Raw genomic sequence first — 16,412 nt, 5'->3', positions numbered from 1 at the left:
GGCCACCTCCCGGCGCGTGCGTGCGATCCGAGGGCAGGGCTGCGTGCGGAGGTGGCAGTGGCCCCATCTCCTACGCGCAGGACCTGCGGGCACTATTGGGGTTCGTCCAGGTGGGGGAGGGGAAAAGGAGGAAGACAGCGGGCTCCCTTGCTAGCCTCAGTCCTGTTCAATTATTCAGCAGGGCCCCTTTGGAGGGGGGGGTTGGATGGGAGCACGCGCGCGCCCGAGCGTGGGGGTGGGGCGCGCGCGCAGAGACGAGGTGGGCGCGCAGTGGGCCGGCAGGTGCCGCGCGGTGGAGCTGCCCAGCGCCGCCCGCAGCTCGGGTCCCTCCGCCCTGCCCCCTCCTCCTCCCTCCCCTCCCTCCCTCCCGGGCTCTCGGCCTCCCTCCCTCTCCCTCCCAGCCCTCCAAGCCTCTGCAGCAACACTCCGCTGCCTCCATCTCTCCGCCGGAATCTCGCTCGCGCCTTTCCTCGGCTCATTCCCGCTCCCCTCCTTTCCTTTCCCCTCCTCTCCCTTCGTTTCCCCCTCACCCGGATTTGCTTCTCTCCTTCCAACCCCCTTCCCTGCTCCCGCCCCCTCCCCCGGCCGCTCCCTCCTTTCCCGGGGCCTCGGACAGACAGGCGGGCAGCGGCAGCGCGGCGCGGCCGTCCCTAGGCTTTCCGGGGAGCCGGGCTCGGTCGGTCCCTCTCCCCTCCTCCAGCCCGCACCCCATCCCCGGTCGGCTCGGTTTTTCCGCAGGATTCCCCCGCCGTCCCCTCCTTCTCCACCCGGCACCATGCCCCCTCCCCCGGGCGCTCCCCCGGGTTTCTGACGGCCCCGCGCGCGCCGCCGCTCCGACCCCGCCGGGATGCGGGGAGACCCCTAGCTCCTCGCCATGGACCCCGGCGTCCTGGACCTTGGCATTGCCGCTCCGCCGACCCTGGATTTCCCGGCGGGATCCAGTTGATTTCGTGGGCTCCGCGGAAGGAGGCTCGGGCGCTGGTTTTTCCTCCTCGTCACCCCCCTACCTCCGCTGCGCCCCCCCTCCCGGAGCTAGGAGCCGGAGGGGGGCTTCGCGGGGCTGCACGGCCCCGCGTCCCCGCCCCCGGCCATGGGGCTGTGAGGCGGCCGCCCCCGGGCCGAAATGCACCCCGGGGGGAGCGGGCCGGGGGGGTGCCCGCGCCGCCCCCCCGCCCTGGCCGGGCCCCTGCCGCCTCCGCCGCCGCCGCCGCCACCGCCTCTGTCGCCGCCGCCGCTGCTCCTGCTGCTGCTGCTGCTGCTGTTGGGGGCGGCCGAGGGGGCTCGGGTCTCCTCGAGCCTCAGCACGACCCACCACGTCCACCACTTCCACAGCAAGCACGGCACTGTGCCCATAGCCATCAACCGCATGCCCTTCCTCACCCGTGGCGGGCACGGTAAGTGGCGCCGCCGTGACGGGTTGGGCCCGGGGCCTCCGCAGGCCGCACCCCAGCCTTGCGCTGCGCCCCGCCCCGCCAGGAGCCCCCTCACCTCGCGGCTCGCCTTCCCATCAGCTCGGCCCCACCCTGGCCTCCATAACGCTCCCCTCCCCCACCCCTCCTCCTGGCTTCCCTGGGCTCCCTTGCCTCACCTTCACCCCTTCCTGGGGTGTGGGTTATCACCGGCTTGTTCTGGCAGCCCGCCCTCCTGCCTGTCTCCTGTCATCCCGCCTCCATGGCGGACCCTCATGGCTGGGTCTGTTGGCCCCTCATCATTTTTCCATCTGTCTAACTTCCGTAGCTGCCTCGCCCTCACCTTCCCCCCAGCGCGGGGCAGGCACCCCCTGCAGCCCCCTCCCACCTCTGTCCCATCTGTCATCTCTGCCTTAGACGTGTCCCCCTCCTTTCGCCTCCGCCTGTCCGTTTTCCCTATGCCCTCTAGAATCTTCCCTTCCTGGTCCATCACTGGCGGCTGTCCCCTTTGAATAATCAGCTCCCACTCTTGTCCCACAGGCCTCCCTTCTCCATTTTTCACCTCCCTCCCATAGCCTGTTATCTCAGCTGCTTTCACCTCTGGTGCCTGGCCACCTCTCACCTCGGCACATCTTCCCAAGCCAATTCTCTGCCTCAGACCCATGCTTTCCACTCCTGACTCCCGTAGCTTTCCCCATCCACCTGCCATCCCCTCACTTCCTCTGCAGCCGCCTGAGCCTTGCCACGTGCAGCCTCCACCTGCCACCTCCCTGTTGGCCTTGCCATCACCTCTCACGGCTGCTGAGGCCTCTCACCTCCCATCTCGGTTCATCCTTCGTGTTCTAGTACATTGCCCTGTCACCTGCCTTTCCAGAGAACCCCTTCCCTTCCCTGCATCTCAACCCCACTTTCCTGGGCACCCCCATGGCATTCCCCTCTCTGCCTTGCTGCTCCTCTGTGGCCCTGTCTGGCCCTCTGTCACCATCCCTCTTTGCCGTCCCACCCCCTCCCAGCCCCGCATGCCCACCCTGTCTCTGAGCCTGGCTGCCTCCCATCTGGGTGTTTGGGCCATCTCCTGGGCCCACCTGCCACCACGGTGCTGGCTTCAGGTTGTGCCCTGCAGCCCTGTGGTGGCCGCTGGGGCCCTCCCTTCATCCATCCCTGGCCCTGACCCTGGCCTTGACCCTGGCCCTGACCCTGGTTGCCCACCACCTCTCATTTTGATCCTCTGCTTTTGTTCTTCCATTGCTGTCCCCCTCAATGTCTCCATTTCCCGCCGGTGCCCCTCACTACCCCCCATTTCTACTGGTACCCCGGCCTTCTTATCAGCATCCTGCTTCTGTCAACTCCACTCCCCAGTCTTCCGGCCTGCACCCCCTCCACTCTTTCTGTTCCCTTTCTGCTTATCTTCTCTGTCCTCCTTCATCTGTGTCTCCCTTTTCATGCCTCTACTAGCTTTTCCAGTTCCCGGGAGCAGTCCCCCAAACTCTTCCTCTCTCGTCCCTCTTCCCATTACTGTCCTACCAAGCTCCTGGGAAAGGTCCTCCTTGCTCTTTCCCTTCTCCACAGCCTCGCCACACACCTTGCTCTGAGTGGGAACTCACTGTCCCTCCCCAGGAACTGCCTGTCCCTGGTCGGTACCTTCCTGCCCCAATTCATGGCTCCTCTGCCACTCCTGGAGGCCTAGGGTGGCTCCCCAAGGTGCACAGACAGGCTGTGGTCCTTCTGCATTGCTGAAGGTGTGGGAGAGGAGAGTGGAGCCAGGGATGCTGAGGGGAGAGCCTTGCAGGGCAAGGATGGAGAAGAGGTGAAAGGAGAAGGCAGAGGAGAGCAGAGCTGGCCTAGCACCGAGTAGGCTGGAGGGAGGGCGGGAGCTGGCATGCTCGAGGAGAGCTGCTCCGGAGCACTGCGGGATAGCTCAGTGTCTTACCAACCCAGATCTTTGGGAATTTTTCTGGAATGCAGGTATGTGGAGGATTGTCTTGGCCTCTGCCGTTACAGAGACACCCATAATCACAGCTTTTGAGGAGAGGGAGGCAGGAACCCATGGGACTGCTTCCCAGATGGCCGCACACAGGGTGGGCATTGCCCGGCAGCTCCTGCAAGCCAACCATGGCAGGCAGCCCAGGATGGGCCAGAGAAACCTGCAAAGGGTGGGCAGCTGAGAAGGAAGGTGGGTCAAGGAAAGCTAGAGTGGGGGAAGGCCACCTGCTGTGGCTGACCCTTCCCCTCTGTCCCCGCAGGCCCTGGGGGCAGATCTTGGGGTCCACCCATGGCTGGAGGAGCAGGCCAGCTGGGGTGTCTTTTTAAGCCAGGCTTCCTCCGTGTGCCCACATCTCCCTCAGTGCCTCCCCCCAGTGCCTCCCCATCTCCAGTGTTAGGTAGGTTCTTGCTGCACCTGCTGCTCCACTTTCTTCTCTCAGCTCCCCTCCCCCTTCTTCTCTCTTTCCCCAATTCACCCCCCCCCCATCTCAGCCCTTCCTGTCCCATGCCGTGCCTACCCACTGTGGCACTTCTGCAGTCAATGTCCCTTTGGGCAGGAATAAAGCACATCTGGGTCCCATTTCTGGGGGCTGAGTGAGGGTGACACACTCTTGACCCCCTGCTCTGTCCCTCGCCATTCTGGTCTCAGAGTCCCCAAGCATCCCTTCTGGCATTTTCCGGAACCAGGATGGGAGAGCTCAACCCCAGCGGAGTTCTAAGTCAGGAGCTCCCAGGAGTTCAGGACTGACTATGCTGAGCAGTTCAGGGGGATAACCATGTACTTTGATTTTGGTTGCGAGTCTGTGGACTTGGATTCTGGACCGCCCAGTTGATGGCCAAGAATGGGCTTGCGCACAGGGGGTTCTAGAGAGCAGAGTGTAGGAGTGTGGGAATATGGAGCTGTTCCCTGGGGGACAGAGAGGGTAGAGATCCTTCTATAGAAAGACCTGGGCCTGCCCAGGAGCATCTGCACAGAGCCAGCCAGGAGGGGGATGGGGTGGTGTGTGTGTGGCTAAGGCCCCAGCATGGTTGCATGGCTGTTTTTTTTCTTTTTTTTTTTTCTTACCTGGCCTGGTTGGATTTTGCTGTTTGGGTCTGGATTAGCTATCCGTGGTTCATGGTTGCTTGGGCTGTTTTGTTATTTATTTTTCTGGAATGCAGGTGTGTGGGGGATTGTCTGGAAGATTCTTCATCCTCTAGAGTGTATCAGTGCATTCGTGCTCTGGAAGGCACAAAGGGGACTGTGTTGGGTGTGGGCAGACGGTATTAGCCCCAGGCCTGTGGCTTCTTGAGCCTAGCCAGAGGCCCCCCCTAGGCCTGGCCTTTGGGGGGCTGGTGGTGGGGTGCAGGCCTCAGGGACATGTTTGGCAGTATATAGCTCACCAGCACTTTCCTGGGGAGGTAAAACAACAAAAGCAAAAGAGCAGTCTAGCCCGCTGGCGGGCCCCTCTGGAGCCCGGCAGAAGGCCTACACTAGGGACCACACAGGTATTCTGGGCCCCTTCTGCTCCGGAGCCTGCCTGGCCCCTGCCTTTCCTGCAGGAATGGGAGGTGGGATGTGCCTGGCTAACTGGGAAGGGGGAGGCTGGCCAGAGCCCTGCCTCCTCCACCCAGCCAGAGCCTTGGGCTCTGAGGTGCTGAGGTAGCCGGGAGAAATGTGTCCCCAGGGTGATCAGTGGCACCTTAGCCCAATAGACCATCCATTTTTCCCCTCTCCGTCAACACCCCAACCCTCACTGTCATAAACAGCCTCAGGTCTGGCAGTGTCATAGCAGCTGGGCAATGAACCGTGGTGGGTGGGGAGCTGGAAGAGGGTGGTGGGCAAGGCATGCAGTATTTTCCCCACCCCGCATGCGTTCCAGCCAGCTGTCTGTCTGTCCTTCTGTCCTGCGTGGAGCAAGCCCTGCCCGGGGGCCTGTCTTTGTGTGGTTACCACCATGTTTCCGGCTGCCGCGTCTGCAATCTGGGGTCCGCCTCGCCACGCGGGGTCTTTGTGTGCAGCTGGCAGCAGCAGCGTCGTCGATGTGTGGGCGTGGGGTCGGCTGTGCGTCACTGGGGATGTGTCTGCTGCCCTGGGGCTTGGGTGGTGTGCACGTACCTCGCTGCTCCGAGGGGTGAGGATGGGGGAGCATGAGTCCTGACTGCTCCTGCAGGACACCCTGCACAGGTGGGGGCTCTGTCCGTGGTGCTGAGCTGGCTGGGGTCCCACCAATAGGTGGGGAAAGAAGAGCCTCCTCTGCCCCAGGCAGGGGCTGGGAGTCAGGCTCCAGATAGAAGGTTCCGTCTCCCCTCTTCTTGGTCTGTAGGGGCCTGGAAACCTGCTAAAGCCCTCATGTGTACCAGGGTGTGTGAGTGGAGGAGGGGCAACATCTCAGCCCCATTCAACCCCACCCCCAATTCAGACATGCAGCTTGGGAGTAGAGGGGGGAAGGGGGGACACTGGGTATTATGGTTGTCATGGAAACAGCCAGTTTTCCAGAGTGCTGCAGCACTGGGAGTGTGGAGAGTACAGGCCAAGCAGCCTCTAGGCCCTGGCCTTTCCAGGCAGGTGTCCTGCTGGCATAGGGGTGGGGTCCACTGTGCATCCTGAACTTGGGGCTCATCCTGAGGGTTCCACCCTCACTGCTCTGCCTCTAAGACCTCCACGCTGACTCCACCCCAGGCAGAAGGGAACGTCTGGGGTATGGAGGGAGTGGAGTCAAGCCCCCCAGGTTGCTGAGGAGGCCTCCCTGGGCATGGGGCTAAGGTGAAATGACAGATGCTAGGTAGCAGGTACCTTGTCACCTTGCCTTGACTGGGGCACTGAGGGGGCTCTAGGCCCCAGCTCCCTGCTGGCCTCACTGTCTCTCTGGACCTAGGTCCAACTCCTCAGCTTCTCCCTGGGCCTGCAAATGAGATACCAGGAGGCCTTTGCTCTTTTTTTTTGGGGGGGGGGTGCCCAGGAATACCCTTTCCCTTGATACCTTGGCTAAACTGGGTTCTCGGGTGCCTGAGATGAGAACCCACAAGACGAAAACCGTCATCTTGGTGGAACAGCCTTGCCTCTTGGGGAGGTCTTACCCACAGGGTCTTGGAGTCCACCACAAAGCTGGCCACTGCTCTCCCAGCCCGAGGCCAGCAGCCCTTCTGTTCTGTCTACTCCAGCAGGGTTCTGCCCTCAGAGCCCCCACATCACCTCTCTCTGGTATCCAGCTAAGTCTTTGCTTGAACCCCTCTCCCTCCAAGAAGTGCTCTGAGAGAAGTCATTAGCAGCTAATTATTTAATTAAGCATTTTATGAATCTCATCTGCTCCAATGGTGTTCTAGAGACATGCAGGGTCGTTTCCCCCTTCTCCTGCCTGTCCTGATTCTCCAGCCTCCCAGAGCAGGTGCCCTTCCTGGAGACTTGGGGGACGGGCCCCCACCCCACCTCCAGGGAGCTCAGTCAGCCGCAGGAGGGAACATGGCGACTAATGGGGTTTATTTTGGGGCTGAGATTGTTAGGGACCTCACACCCGCCCCCGGCAGCCGGATGGTGGATGGTGAGGAGAGAGAGGGAGAAGGAGAGAGAGGGTGGGGTGGGGGAGGGCAGGAGAGGGAGCCTTCATTACGGGCACCCACCCTCCCAGCTCTCTCACCTACACCCCTCTCTGTCCATCTGTCTCCCTGCCCCCTTCCCCCTGCCAACCGTCCATTCCTCTTCCCTGTTTCTAAACACGGTTCTAGGTGTTCTCCGAGATGGAACCCAGGCAGCCCCCTTGTTTGGGGTAGAAGCAAGGAGGGGCTGGGGAAGGGGCTGAGATGGGGGCAGGCAGGAGGCAATGTTGGCCAGGCACCAGCGATGGGCCATGACTCAGAGCTGCCCACAGCCCTGCTCATCTTCCCGCCATCGCCTGGGGCCCTTTTTTTATTTTGATTGATTTATTTTTTGCCTTGGTGTTTGCCAAGCTCTGGTACTAAGGAAATGTATACCTTTAATCTATCACTGGGACCTACCCTGGAGAGTCAAGCTGGTGAGCACCAGGCCCCTGGCTTCTTCCCGCCCAGAACACTCCTGTCTTCTCTCCTGGCAGCCTCTCTCTGGGTACTCTCTCCCTCTCTCTGTTACCTCTGTTTTGCTGTAATTAAAGCTGGAATTCTTGATGAGGCAGCTACATCTGTCTGTGCGCTCACACAGGCTCTTGCCCGGGTACCCATCTTGCCAACTGTTCCCAAGGGTTGCGGGGCTGGTGGCTGCTGAGGGCGTGGAGTAGGGTCACAGCAGAAGCCCCACCCCTTCAGCTAGTGCCATACTCCCCTGAGGACCCCCTGAGCCCAACCGCCTCATCTCTCTCTGTCCTTCTCTCTGCAGCTGGGACCACATACATCTTTGGAAAGGGGGGAGCCCTCATCACCTACACGTGGCCCCCCAATGACCGGCCCAGCACGAGGATGGACCGCCTGGCCGTGGGCTTCAGCACCCACCAGCGGAACGCTGTGCTGGTGAGGGTGGACAGCGCCTCTGGCCTCGGGGACTACCTACAGCTGCACATCGTAAGCATCCACTCTACAGGCATTCGCTGTCGGTCGTCACCCCCTTCCCAGTTGGTGGGGGGGTCCTCACAACCTCTGTGCCTTACCTCTGGAGCTTCTGGCCAAGAGCTCTTGGCTGCTTTGGAGACCCAGCTCTCCTCTCCCTCAACACAGCGAGCTCCTGGAGCTGCATGGTCTGATGGAGACAGTCCACTGCCTGCTCCTGGACATACCTGTGCCTGCTGGCAGACCTCAGCTAGAACGGAGGGCCCCCTTGGGCCTTCCAGGCTGCACTCAGCCTTCAGCGCTGATCCTGCATTGTGACGGTCCCTGGCTGCTACCTGCTCAGCTTGGAGACCACTGAGACAGCCACTCTTCTGTCCCTATTCCTGGCCCCCTTCTCAGACCTGCCTGCCCCAGAGAAGACTCTCCTTGCTGATTGTACCCCCAGATACTGCCCTACCTCTGTCCCCAGGACTGCCCCACCTCTGTTCCAAGTACTGCCCTAACTCTGTCCCCAGGACTGCCCCACCTCTGTCCCCAGGACTGCCTCACCTCTGTCCCCAGGACTGCCTCACCTCTGTCCCTAGGTGCTACCCTGGCCTCTGCCCCCAGGTACTGCCCTGGCCTCTGTCCCCAGGTGCTGCTCGGGCCTCTGTCCTGCCTTTGACCTATTTTCTAATTGCTGTAATTAAAGCCATGGGACTGTGTCCCCGAGTCCTTGCCTGCCAGGGCGGGTCTCTGTCCCTGCCTTCTTCCCACCTGTGGGGCTGTGCATGCGTGGCTTTGGAGCAAGTTCCTGAGTCTGTTTCAGCTCCCCGCTACCCGCCGTCCGATCTTCTCTGGCTTTATCTGTGCCTCTCTGATACACATTCCTCCACCCCACCCCATATCTTCCTTCCTCTGCTGGTGCCACCTAGCCTCCCTGTGCCCAGGCAACACGTGCACTGTAACCATGGACTTAGCCCCTCCCCATGTCTGCCCCCTCCCTGCCCCCTGCCTCCCTCATGCCCACAGCTCGTGACCTCCGTCCTACCTTATTCTAGTCTCCAGGCCATCTCTGCTCTTTCCTGGCCTCCAGCCCCGCCCCCGCCACATCTCTGGTCCTGCCCCACAGCCTGTCCTTTGACCCCTGGCCTTGGATCTATTTCATTTCTGGATTGATCTTCTGCCTGCCCTCTCCTCACGTCATAAATTCTGGGCCTCTGACCTACGCCACCATCTCCACATCACTGGCCCCTTTAGAGCTGCCCTGTGTCCCTGGTCCCACGTGCTGGCCCTGACCAGTCCCCCCCGAGCTAGCTGTGGGCGGAATAGACTGATTAGCCTCTGTGTGTTTTGGAAAAACCTGGCTGGGGCCATTGTGCTTTGGTGAGGGCAGGGTTGGCAGCAAGGGTGTGTATGTGTGTGTGTGTGTGTGTGTGTGTGTGTGTGTGTGTGCGCGCGCGCAGAAGGTTCTAGAACTGAGATGCCACCCTATCCTGTCTGCTTGGGCACATGGCTGCCAGCTTCCCTCACCCAGGCACTTGTCAGCATGCCAGGTCCGAGGGCCAGAAGGCGGGGAGGGGGAACATGAGGGACGACGTCTTATGGACAGAGCAAGGCTGGGGTGGACGTAGTGGCTGATGGGTGTGGAATGTGTGAAGCCACATGCGAAAGGGACCCAGAGGCGGGGTGTGGATGATTCCCGGGAGGCCTCCCTTGTGTCTGCATGTGAGCACAAAGCCATGCGTGGTAGCTATGTGTGGCAGCTTGGCGTGCACAGGACAGTGTGGCAGAGTGCAGGGTGGCTGTGTGTCAGGACAGCAGCCTCAGCTGTGACCCTAGCTGAGGAAGAGAGGCTGGGTCGTGTGCTCCCTGAAGCAGCACACAGCCACCCATTTGTATCCATTCCCTATGGAGTGCTGTTTGCTGTGATCTCGGGCCCCCAGCCATGGGACTGTGTCCCCGAGTCCTTGCCTGCCAGGGCGGGTCTCTGTCCTTGCCTTCTTCTCACCTGTGAGGCTGTGCATGCGTGGCTTTGGTACTACACTTTATCTTAGCCAAAAGGCCGAGAAGCGATATGCATGGCCTTGGAGCAAGTTCCTGAGTCTGGGTCCGAATCCCAGCCCAACAGGGTCAGTTCTTGCGGGGTTGGGGGAGGCAGGGGGTGACTCATTTGAGGACAGGGGGCTGTGGGGAAGGTCTAGAAGTGAGTGTGTGTATAAAGCACTGAGGTTCAGCCTGTGGCACTGAGCCCCACTGTGTGAGCTGGTGAGGGTGGTTGTGGCTGGTGCCAGGTGGCAGCGAGGGTAACAGGTGGCCAGGGGCCAGGAGAAGGGCCCCTCCTCTTTCCTCTTTCACCTCCTCAGACCTGTGCGGAGAGAGGAGACTGGTACCTGGGTGTTGCTGGGGTGTGGGGTGAGGGGCAGTGGAGAGGGGAAAGCCTGGCCCTGGGGTGAGGCAGCCTGGTGGAATGGGTGGCGATGGGGTGGGGGAATGGGAGAGACCTGGGCAATATACGGGCTGAATTCCCTTTGGGGCAACCCCCCAAAATCCCTCTTCCTCCAGTGACACATCAGCTCCCACCACAGCGTCATTAGCAGCTCTCAGAGAGTGGGGAGGCGGCAGGAAAATAAGAGAAAAGCAATTTGACGTTTCTAATAAAGCGTCGCTCCACTTTGCCAAATTAATTTTGACTCCCATAATTATTTGCTGTAGGAGCGGCCGCGTTCTCCCCACCGCCGCCTAATGAGGTAATTGGGGAATTAGGAATTAATGACTTTAACAGAAGTGACAACTGACTTCACATCGGGAGCAGCTCTGGGGAACTGCCTCTCCCCGCCCACCCCACCCCACCCCACTCGCCCTGGAGTGCCACTCCCCACCAGGCTGCCTCCTAGGAAACCCAGGTATTCTGTCTACACCTGCTCCCATGGCTGGGGCTCTTGGCCCACCCAGCCATCTTCTGCAGTGCCCGGCCCCTTGACCACCACTCCAGCCCTGGGCGGAACCTTATCAGATGGGAGAATCAAACTGTCAGAGGCACCCAAGGGACTGATGCTATTCCGGGCCGTATTATTACTAACAATAGTAACGAGGAGGTTCGGCTCTTCGGCACGCGCGTGCGTGTGTGGGGAGCAGTGCTGAGCCCATCTCCCTAGGGATGCTGTCAGCCTGTGGGTGGTGTATGGGTGGGGCTCACTGAGACTCCTCCAGGTTAGCCTGGCCTCAGCTTCCCTGCTTCACTGCACCGGAGGCACACGTGTGTGTGTGTGTGTGTGTGTGTGTGTGTGTGCGTGCGTGTGTGCTTGTGTGCAAAGGTATGAGCCTGCAGATGTGTGTGACTGCCCCAGGTGCTGGGAGATGGACAGCTGGGTCCTGCAAGTGGAGAGGGGAGGGACACGGCATGGCTTCCCAGCTGCTTAGCCTGCCCCCGACTCTGTCTGCCGACCCCCTCCCAGTACCAACTCTTGGCTCATGTGGGAAACAGCCCTGTTCCCTCCCCCAGTGCCAACAGGCCTCTTGGCTCTGTCTCACACAGGAAGTGACAGCCAAGGGCTTCCACCTGCCCAAGCTGGGCTGGGGCGGTCTTGCAGGAAGATCCTGGGAGAATAGTGTGTTTCTGTGACAGATCCCAGGACATATGTGGTTCAGGGTGCTGAAGGGACCCCCTCTGTGTGCCATGGGGGCACGAGGGGTTCTGTTCAGGATTGCTGCTGGCAGGCAGGTGACCCAGCGGCCATCTGCTGGCTTAGCTGGACATCTGTGGTCTTCACAGCCTCTCAGAACACCCCCTGTGTCAGCTCTCCGAACCAGAGACTTCCTACTCTGCAATGCAAGGGGGCGGGGCATGAGCCAGGCCAGTTGGGGAACACAGTGTAAGCCCTGTTAGGAGGTGTGAGGCCCCTCGTCCTGCCTCAGTTCCTTCCCGCATGGGACTTGTGTGGGTCATGGTGTGGGCGTGACAGGAGCAGGGCTTGTGGCCTCCACGGGGCCTGGGGTGCCTGCCTGGGTTGGAGTGGTTTGGGAAAGATTTCTCTCTCTCTTATTCCAGTACTGCATCTGAAAAGCACTGCTTGGCCTGGCCCCTGGGCAGGGCGCCCCATGAGCCTGGGCAGGGTGCCTCACGGGCCTGGGCAGGGCCCCCCATGAGCCTGGGCAGGGTGCCCCACGGGCCTGGGCAGGGCCCCCCATGAGCCTGGGCAGGGTGCCCCACGGGCCTGGGCAGGGCCCCCCACGAGCCTGGGCAGGGCGCCCCAAGGGCCTGAGCCCTTCCTTTCCTCCAGGCCTTGGTGTCTGTCCTCTTGCTGTACCTCTCCAGCCCTTCACCCCACCCCACACTCCCAGGCACCCCTTTCCTTAAGCCTGTCACACCCTGGCCCTCACCTCTTCCTCTGCTGTCACCCCTTAATCAGTCCCCTAGGGCCTCTCCAGTGTGCCTACCTTTATGGACGAGATCTGGGGAGGGCGGGATCAAGCTTCGCAGGGCTGTGGGGGCACCTGTGAAGTGCTGGCAGTGAGTGTGTGGCTGTCTCATCCTGCTGGCTCATCTCTGTCCCCTGTCCCCAGGACCAGGGCACTGTGGGGGTGATCTTTAACGTGGGCACGGATGACATTACCATCGACGAGCCCAACGCCATTGTGAGTGATGGAAAGTACCACGTGGTGCGTTTCACTCGAAGCGGTGGCAATGCCACGCTGCAGGTGGACAGCTGGCCGGTCAACGAGCGGTATCCAGCAGGTAGGTAGGCGGCTGGGGCGTTTTGGAGGGGGTGAAGCGGCGGGGCGGAGCCTCTGATGCCAGCCACTTTAGCACCGGGGGTGGGCTAAGTGCAAAGGCGGGCCTAAAGCAAGGTGTGGGTGGGGCGAGGTGGAGTAGGAGAGGTGAGATGGTGGAGGTGAGAGTACACCAGTGAGGGGGGAGGTGCTGGGAGGAGATGCGGGGCTGCCTGGGAATTATTCACGGGCCGTGGGAAGAAAAAAGGGAGGGCAGAGGTAGGGGAGCCTGACGCGATGGAGGGAGGGATGAGCTCAGAAACCGAAGGACAGGCGGAAACAGGGAGGGGAGAGAAAATTCGGAAGTAGCAGAAACAGCATTTTTGGCAAGGAAGCAGTGCTGTTCCCAAGGACAGAACCAAGGTCTTTAAAAAGAGCCAGCGAGGGGCCCATCTGCAGACTTGGAGGGCTGGATCAAGAAGCAGCCCCAGGCACCCAAGGAGAAGGGCCCCCTGGGATTTAAGAAAGTCAGGGACAGGGGACAGCCAGGGCAACTGAGGACAAAGCAAGGACAGAAGGAGCCAGAGGAACCCAGAGGGGAAGCAGCTGGGGCAGCGGAAGTGGTTCCTGAGACCTGGGTGGGGACAGCCGCACAGGGAGAGGAAGCAGCTGGGGCAGCGGCCGGCACAGGGGTGCCAGCATGGAGGCTGTGGCCAGGCTCCTGCAGGGTCCAGCCGAGAGGCGGGGTGTCTGCCGCTGTCCTGGGGTGAACCAAGAGGGGTGTGGGCAGGACAGCATGCAGACCTTCCTGGGTGAGCTTAGCTAGGCTAGGGTACAGAAGCAGGTACACGCTTATGACACCCAGTCACACAGGTTTGTACCTGAGCATTTTGGGGGCAGCCCCTGAAGATAGAGCCCTCCCCCAAACCCCAGGCTGATAAACACACAGACCGACCCCAGACATTGGGTGGGGACTTGGGACGTTCACACGTCAGAAACACATGTGAGGAGAGAGTTCTCCAGAGAGGGATGCAAGTGTACAGTTAGGCCCCAGTTAGGTACCAGCCCTCCCCCAGGAAACCCCATCCTCCATCCCTGCGAGCTGACACTCACCTCCCAGGCTCTGTGGCCGTCAGACAGGGGACACGCACCAGGGCCATCTTTGTAGGATTGATGACGTGGGCCCGTGCCGCATAGGGCTGAAATTGAGGTCTGGGGTGGACGCACGAAGGCCTCCTTGTGTCTAGCCAGGCCTTGGATCCAGAGCTTCACTGTACTGAATCCAGCAGGCCAGTGACTGAGGTGTCACACCTGTGACTCTGGGACCTCTGGTTGTCAGGTGCCTCCGTACCTGCCAGGCAGGCCTGTGGCTGCCTGTGTGCCATGGGCAGGGAGCCAAGCCCCCTGGGGGGTTAGGGCAGCAGCACACAGGGCCCGGGGCCGGCACATGGCTGACTCTTTCCAGCCCTTGGATTCTGAATCAGCAGGCCCTGTCTACCTAATCCCAGGGCTTCTCTGGATAAAGTGTGTGACCCAGGATGAGTCACCTTCGAGCCCCTGGAGGATGGGGGAAGGTACTGTGAGGAGCCCCGGAAAAGGCCAAGGAGGGCTCAGCCGCCCCCTGGCAGAGTAACGACCTGTCTCCATCCAGGGAGAAGTGCACCCACCCCCCTTTTCTTCCTTCCGGGACACACACCTTGGAATGAGTCAAGTCAAAGCAAGGTGTGCTGAATCTGTAGGGAAAGCAGGGAGTCAGTCTTGTGGTAGGGTAGGCACCGCCTGGGCACACACAGACATGTGGACACACTTGTGGGAGTCATGCGCAGGTGGGTCTGGGCCTTGGTGCCTGGCCCCGCCACCACCCTGAACAGCGTGTCAGTGGGCTGTGCAGGGGCAATGGCCAGGTTCCCAGAGGAATTCCTTCTCTCCTGTCTGCTACTGCAGACCGTGATGGTCCGTGCTGCCCAGGGGAGCACACGTATGCCCTGGTACTGACCAGCCTGTGTCCACACACAGAGTCCATACACTCACACACATGTGTATATATACACACAAGCCTAGGACCTTCCTTGTCCCCACAGGTTGCAGACTGTGGACCCAGAGAGGACCAGGTGGGGTCTCCACATGCACAGGTGCAAGGGAGGTTGGAGAAGGGGCAGGGCCCGGCAGGGCCAGGGGGTGCCAGCCCGGTGAGCTGAAGTTGGGTCCCAGTTCCCTGGTTCTAGCAGAAAGGTGCTGAGTATCTTGAACGAGGGGTAGGGGCTGAGACAGGAAAGGCACTGGGCAGAGCAGGGGGCGGAGGAGGGCAGGGTGCTCAGGGAGGAGGGACGGGGAAGCAGGTGCCACACTTGATGTCACCCTAAGTGGCTGTGACCAGGTGGCAGCACCTGCAGGGATCGGGACCTGAGAGGGCTCAGGAGGAAGGCAGGAGTCAGGCGTGGGGTGCGAGATGGGAAGCGAGCGGGGAGATGGCTGTGGCTAACTAAGACAAAAGGGGTTGCTTGGGAAAATGGTTTAAAACCCATCATGAAACGCCGTGCCGGGTGACCCCCTAAATGCCGCATAAACCCTGCTTAACCTGTCCCTCCCACTTCTAAACCACCCTCTAAACAGCAGTAACCAGCTGGGCCATGATGCCTGTCCCCCAACTTAAACCTGCTAAATGCCCACCCCGCCCTGCTGCCTCGGGAGGGGGAAGGAAGCGGGCCTCCTCCACAGCTGGTCGGTGGCGACACCTGCTTAACCTCTGCCCTTTGGCCTTCCAGCTGCCTTCCTTTACATCCCTTCCTTTTTCTTTTCTTTTTTTTTTTTTTAATTTTTTGGGGGTTGCTGCCACCCCAGGGTGGGGCAGGCTCCTGAGGGGGAGCCTAGGGAGGGGTCCCCCACCCCGGGCAGAAGAGGGCCCCAGCTTTGCTTGCCAAGCCTGCTCCTCTTTCTGTTGGATGTTGCTGCTTACTGTTGAGTCTCCTGAGAAACGCAGAAGTAACTTTTCTAACTAACGCCTTTGGACTTCGCCGCCTGAGAAACCTACTGTCTTTCTAAACTTTTCCAAGGAAACTTTGATAACGAACGCCTGGCGATTGCTAGACAGAGAATCCCCTACCGGCTTGGTCGAGTAGTAGATGAGTGGCTGCTCGACAAAGGTAATTAACCAGAATTAATTAATTAATTAATTAACTTTTAAAAACACTATCTTAAAGGTGCAGAGCTCCCCCTGAACCCCTCCCATGCCTTGGCCAGCACCCACCCTGGCCCCCCTTGAAGGGACCAATTGTTGGGCCAGGACACCCCCTCTCCCCCTTGTAGTTAAGGGGTTGTGAAGTGCAGGGTGGTGACCTGAGGTGGGGGGATGAGGGATGGATGAGGGGAGGGGTGCCGCCTTCTCTTTCTAAACCTAGAATAGGAGCAGAGCAATCTCTGAGACCAAGGGCCACCCCAAGCAGGCGGGAACAGGCTCCGGAGAGGCACTTGCTGCCAGAGGAGGGTCTTGGTGGGAGGTCCCTGCAAGGGCCACTTAGGGGCAGGAGGGCAGGAAGGACCGATGGGAAACCCTGGAGGTGGTTGGGCAGGCCTCAGCAGGGTGAGTCTAAGGGGAGAGGTGGGGGCCTAGATCCTACAGGAAAGCCTCCCCCAAATGTGGGTATGCCTCCAGGACCCCATCTTTGGAATGGGCCCTCCGTAGGGGAGGTAAAGGAGAGGTGACAATGGGACGGGGCGGGGGGGGGGCAGGTGTTGGGGCAGTTAGGGGCAGTGGCCTGCAGGCTGATGAACAAGGCAGAGGGGGCCCTCGCTGAGGCCTGCAGGTGGTGGGTGAGAGAGAAAAGGCATCTT

General features: G+C 60.7%; 1 protein-coding gene across 9 annotated transcripts in view; it reads left to right on the top strand.

Moving 5' to 3' along the window:
* The window catches only part of NRXN2 (neurexin 2), a 107,191-nt gene that overhangs the window by 74,755 nt on the left and 16,024 nt on the right, over positions 1 to 16,412 (top strand). For 6 of the 9 annotated variants that reach the window (XM_040970721.1, XM_040970722.1, XM_040970720.1 and 3 more), the window contains 3 exons: positions 7,723 to 7,904; positions 12,435 to 12,606; positions 15,635 to 15,724. In XM_040970721.1, the coding sequence (XP_040826655.1) occupies positions 7,723 to 7,904; positions 12,435 to 12,606; positions 15,635 to 15,724 (444 nt within the window). Of the gene's footprint in view, positions 1 to 1,123; positions 1,395 to 7,722; positions 7,905 to 12,434; positions 12,607 to 15,634; positions 15,725 to 16,412 lie in introns of those variants that run through there. The other 3 variants (XM_040970718.1, XM_040970723.1, XM_040970724.1) reach the window with 2 other exon arrangements.

This window comes from Ochotona curzoniae, unplaced genomic scaffold (genome assembly GCF_017591425.1).
Source record: "Ochotona curzoniae isolate NIBS_2020 unplaced genomic scaffold, NIBS_Ocur_1.0 scaffold_4937, whole genome shotgun sequence".
In the NCBI taxonomy this organism is placed as follows: Eukaryota; Metazoa; Chordata; class Mammalia; order Lagomorpha; family Ochotonidae; genus Ochotona; species Ochotona curzoniae.
The sequence above is the reverse complement of the archived record's forward strand: the minus strand, read 5'-3'. Positions and strand labels throughout refer to the sequence as shown.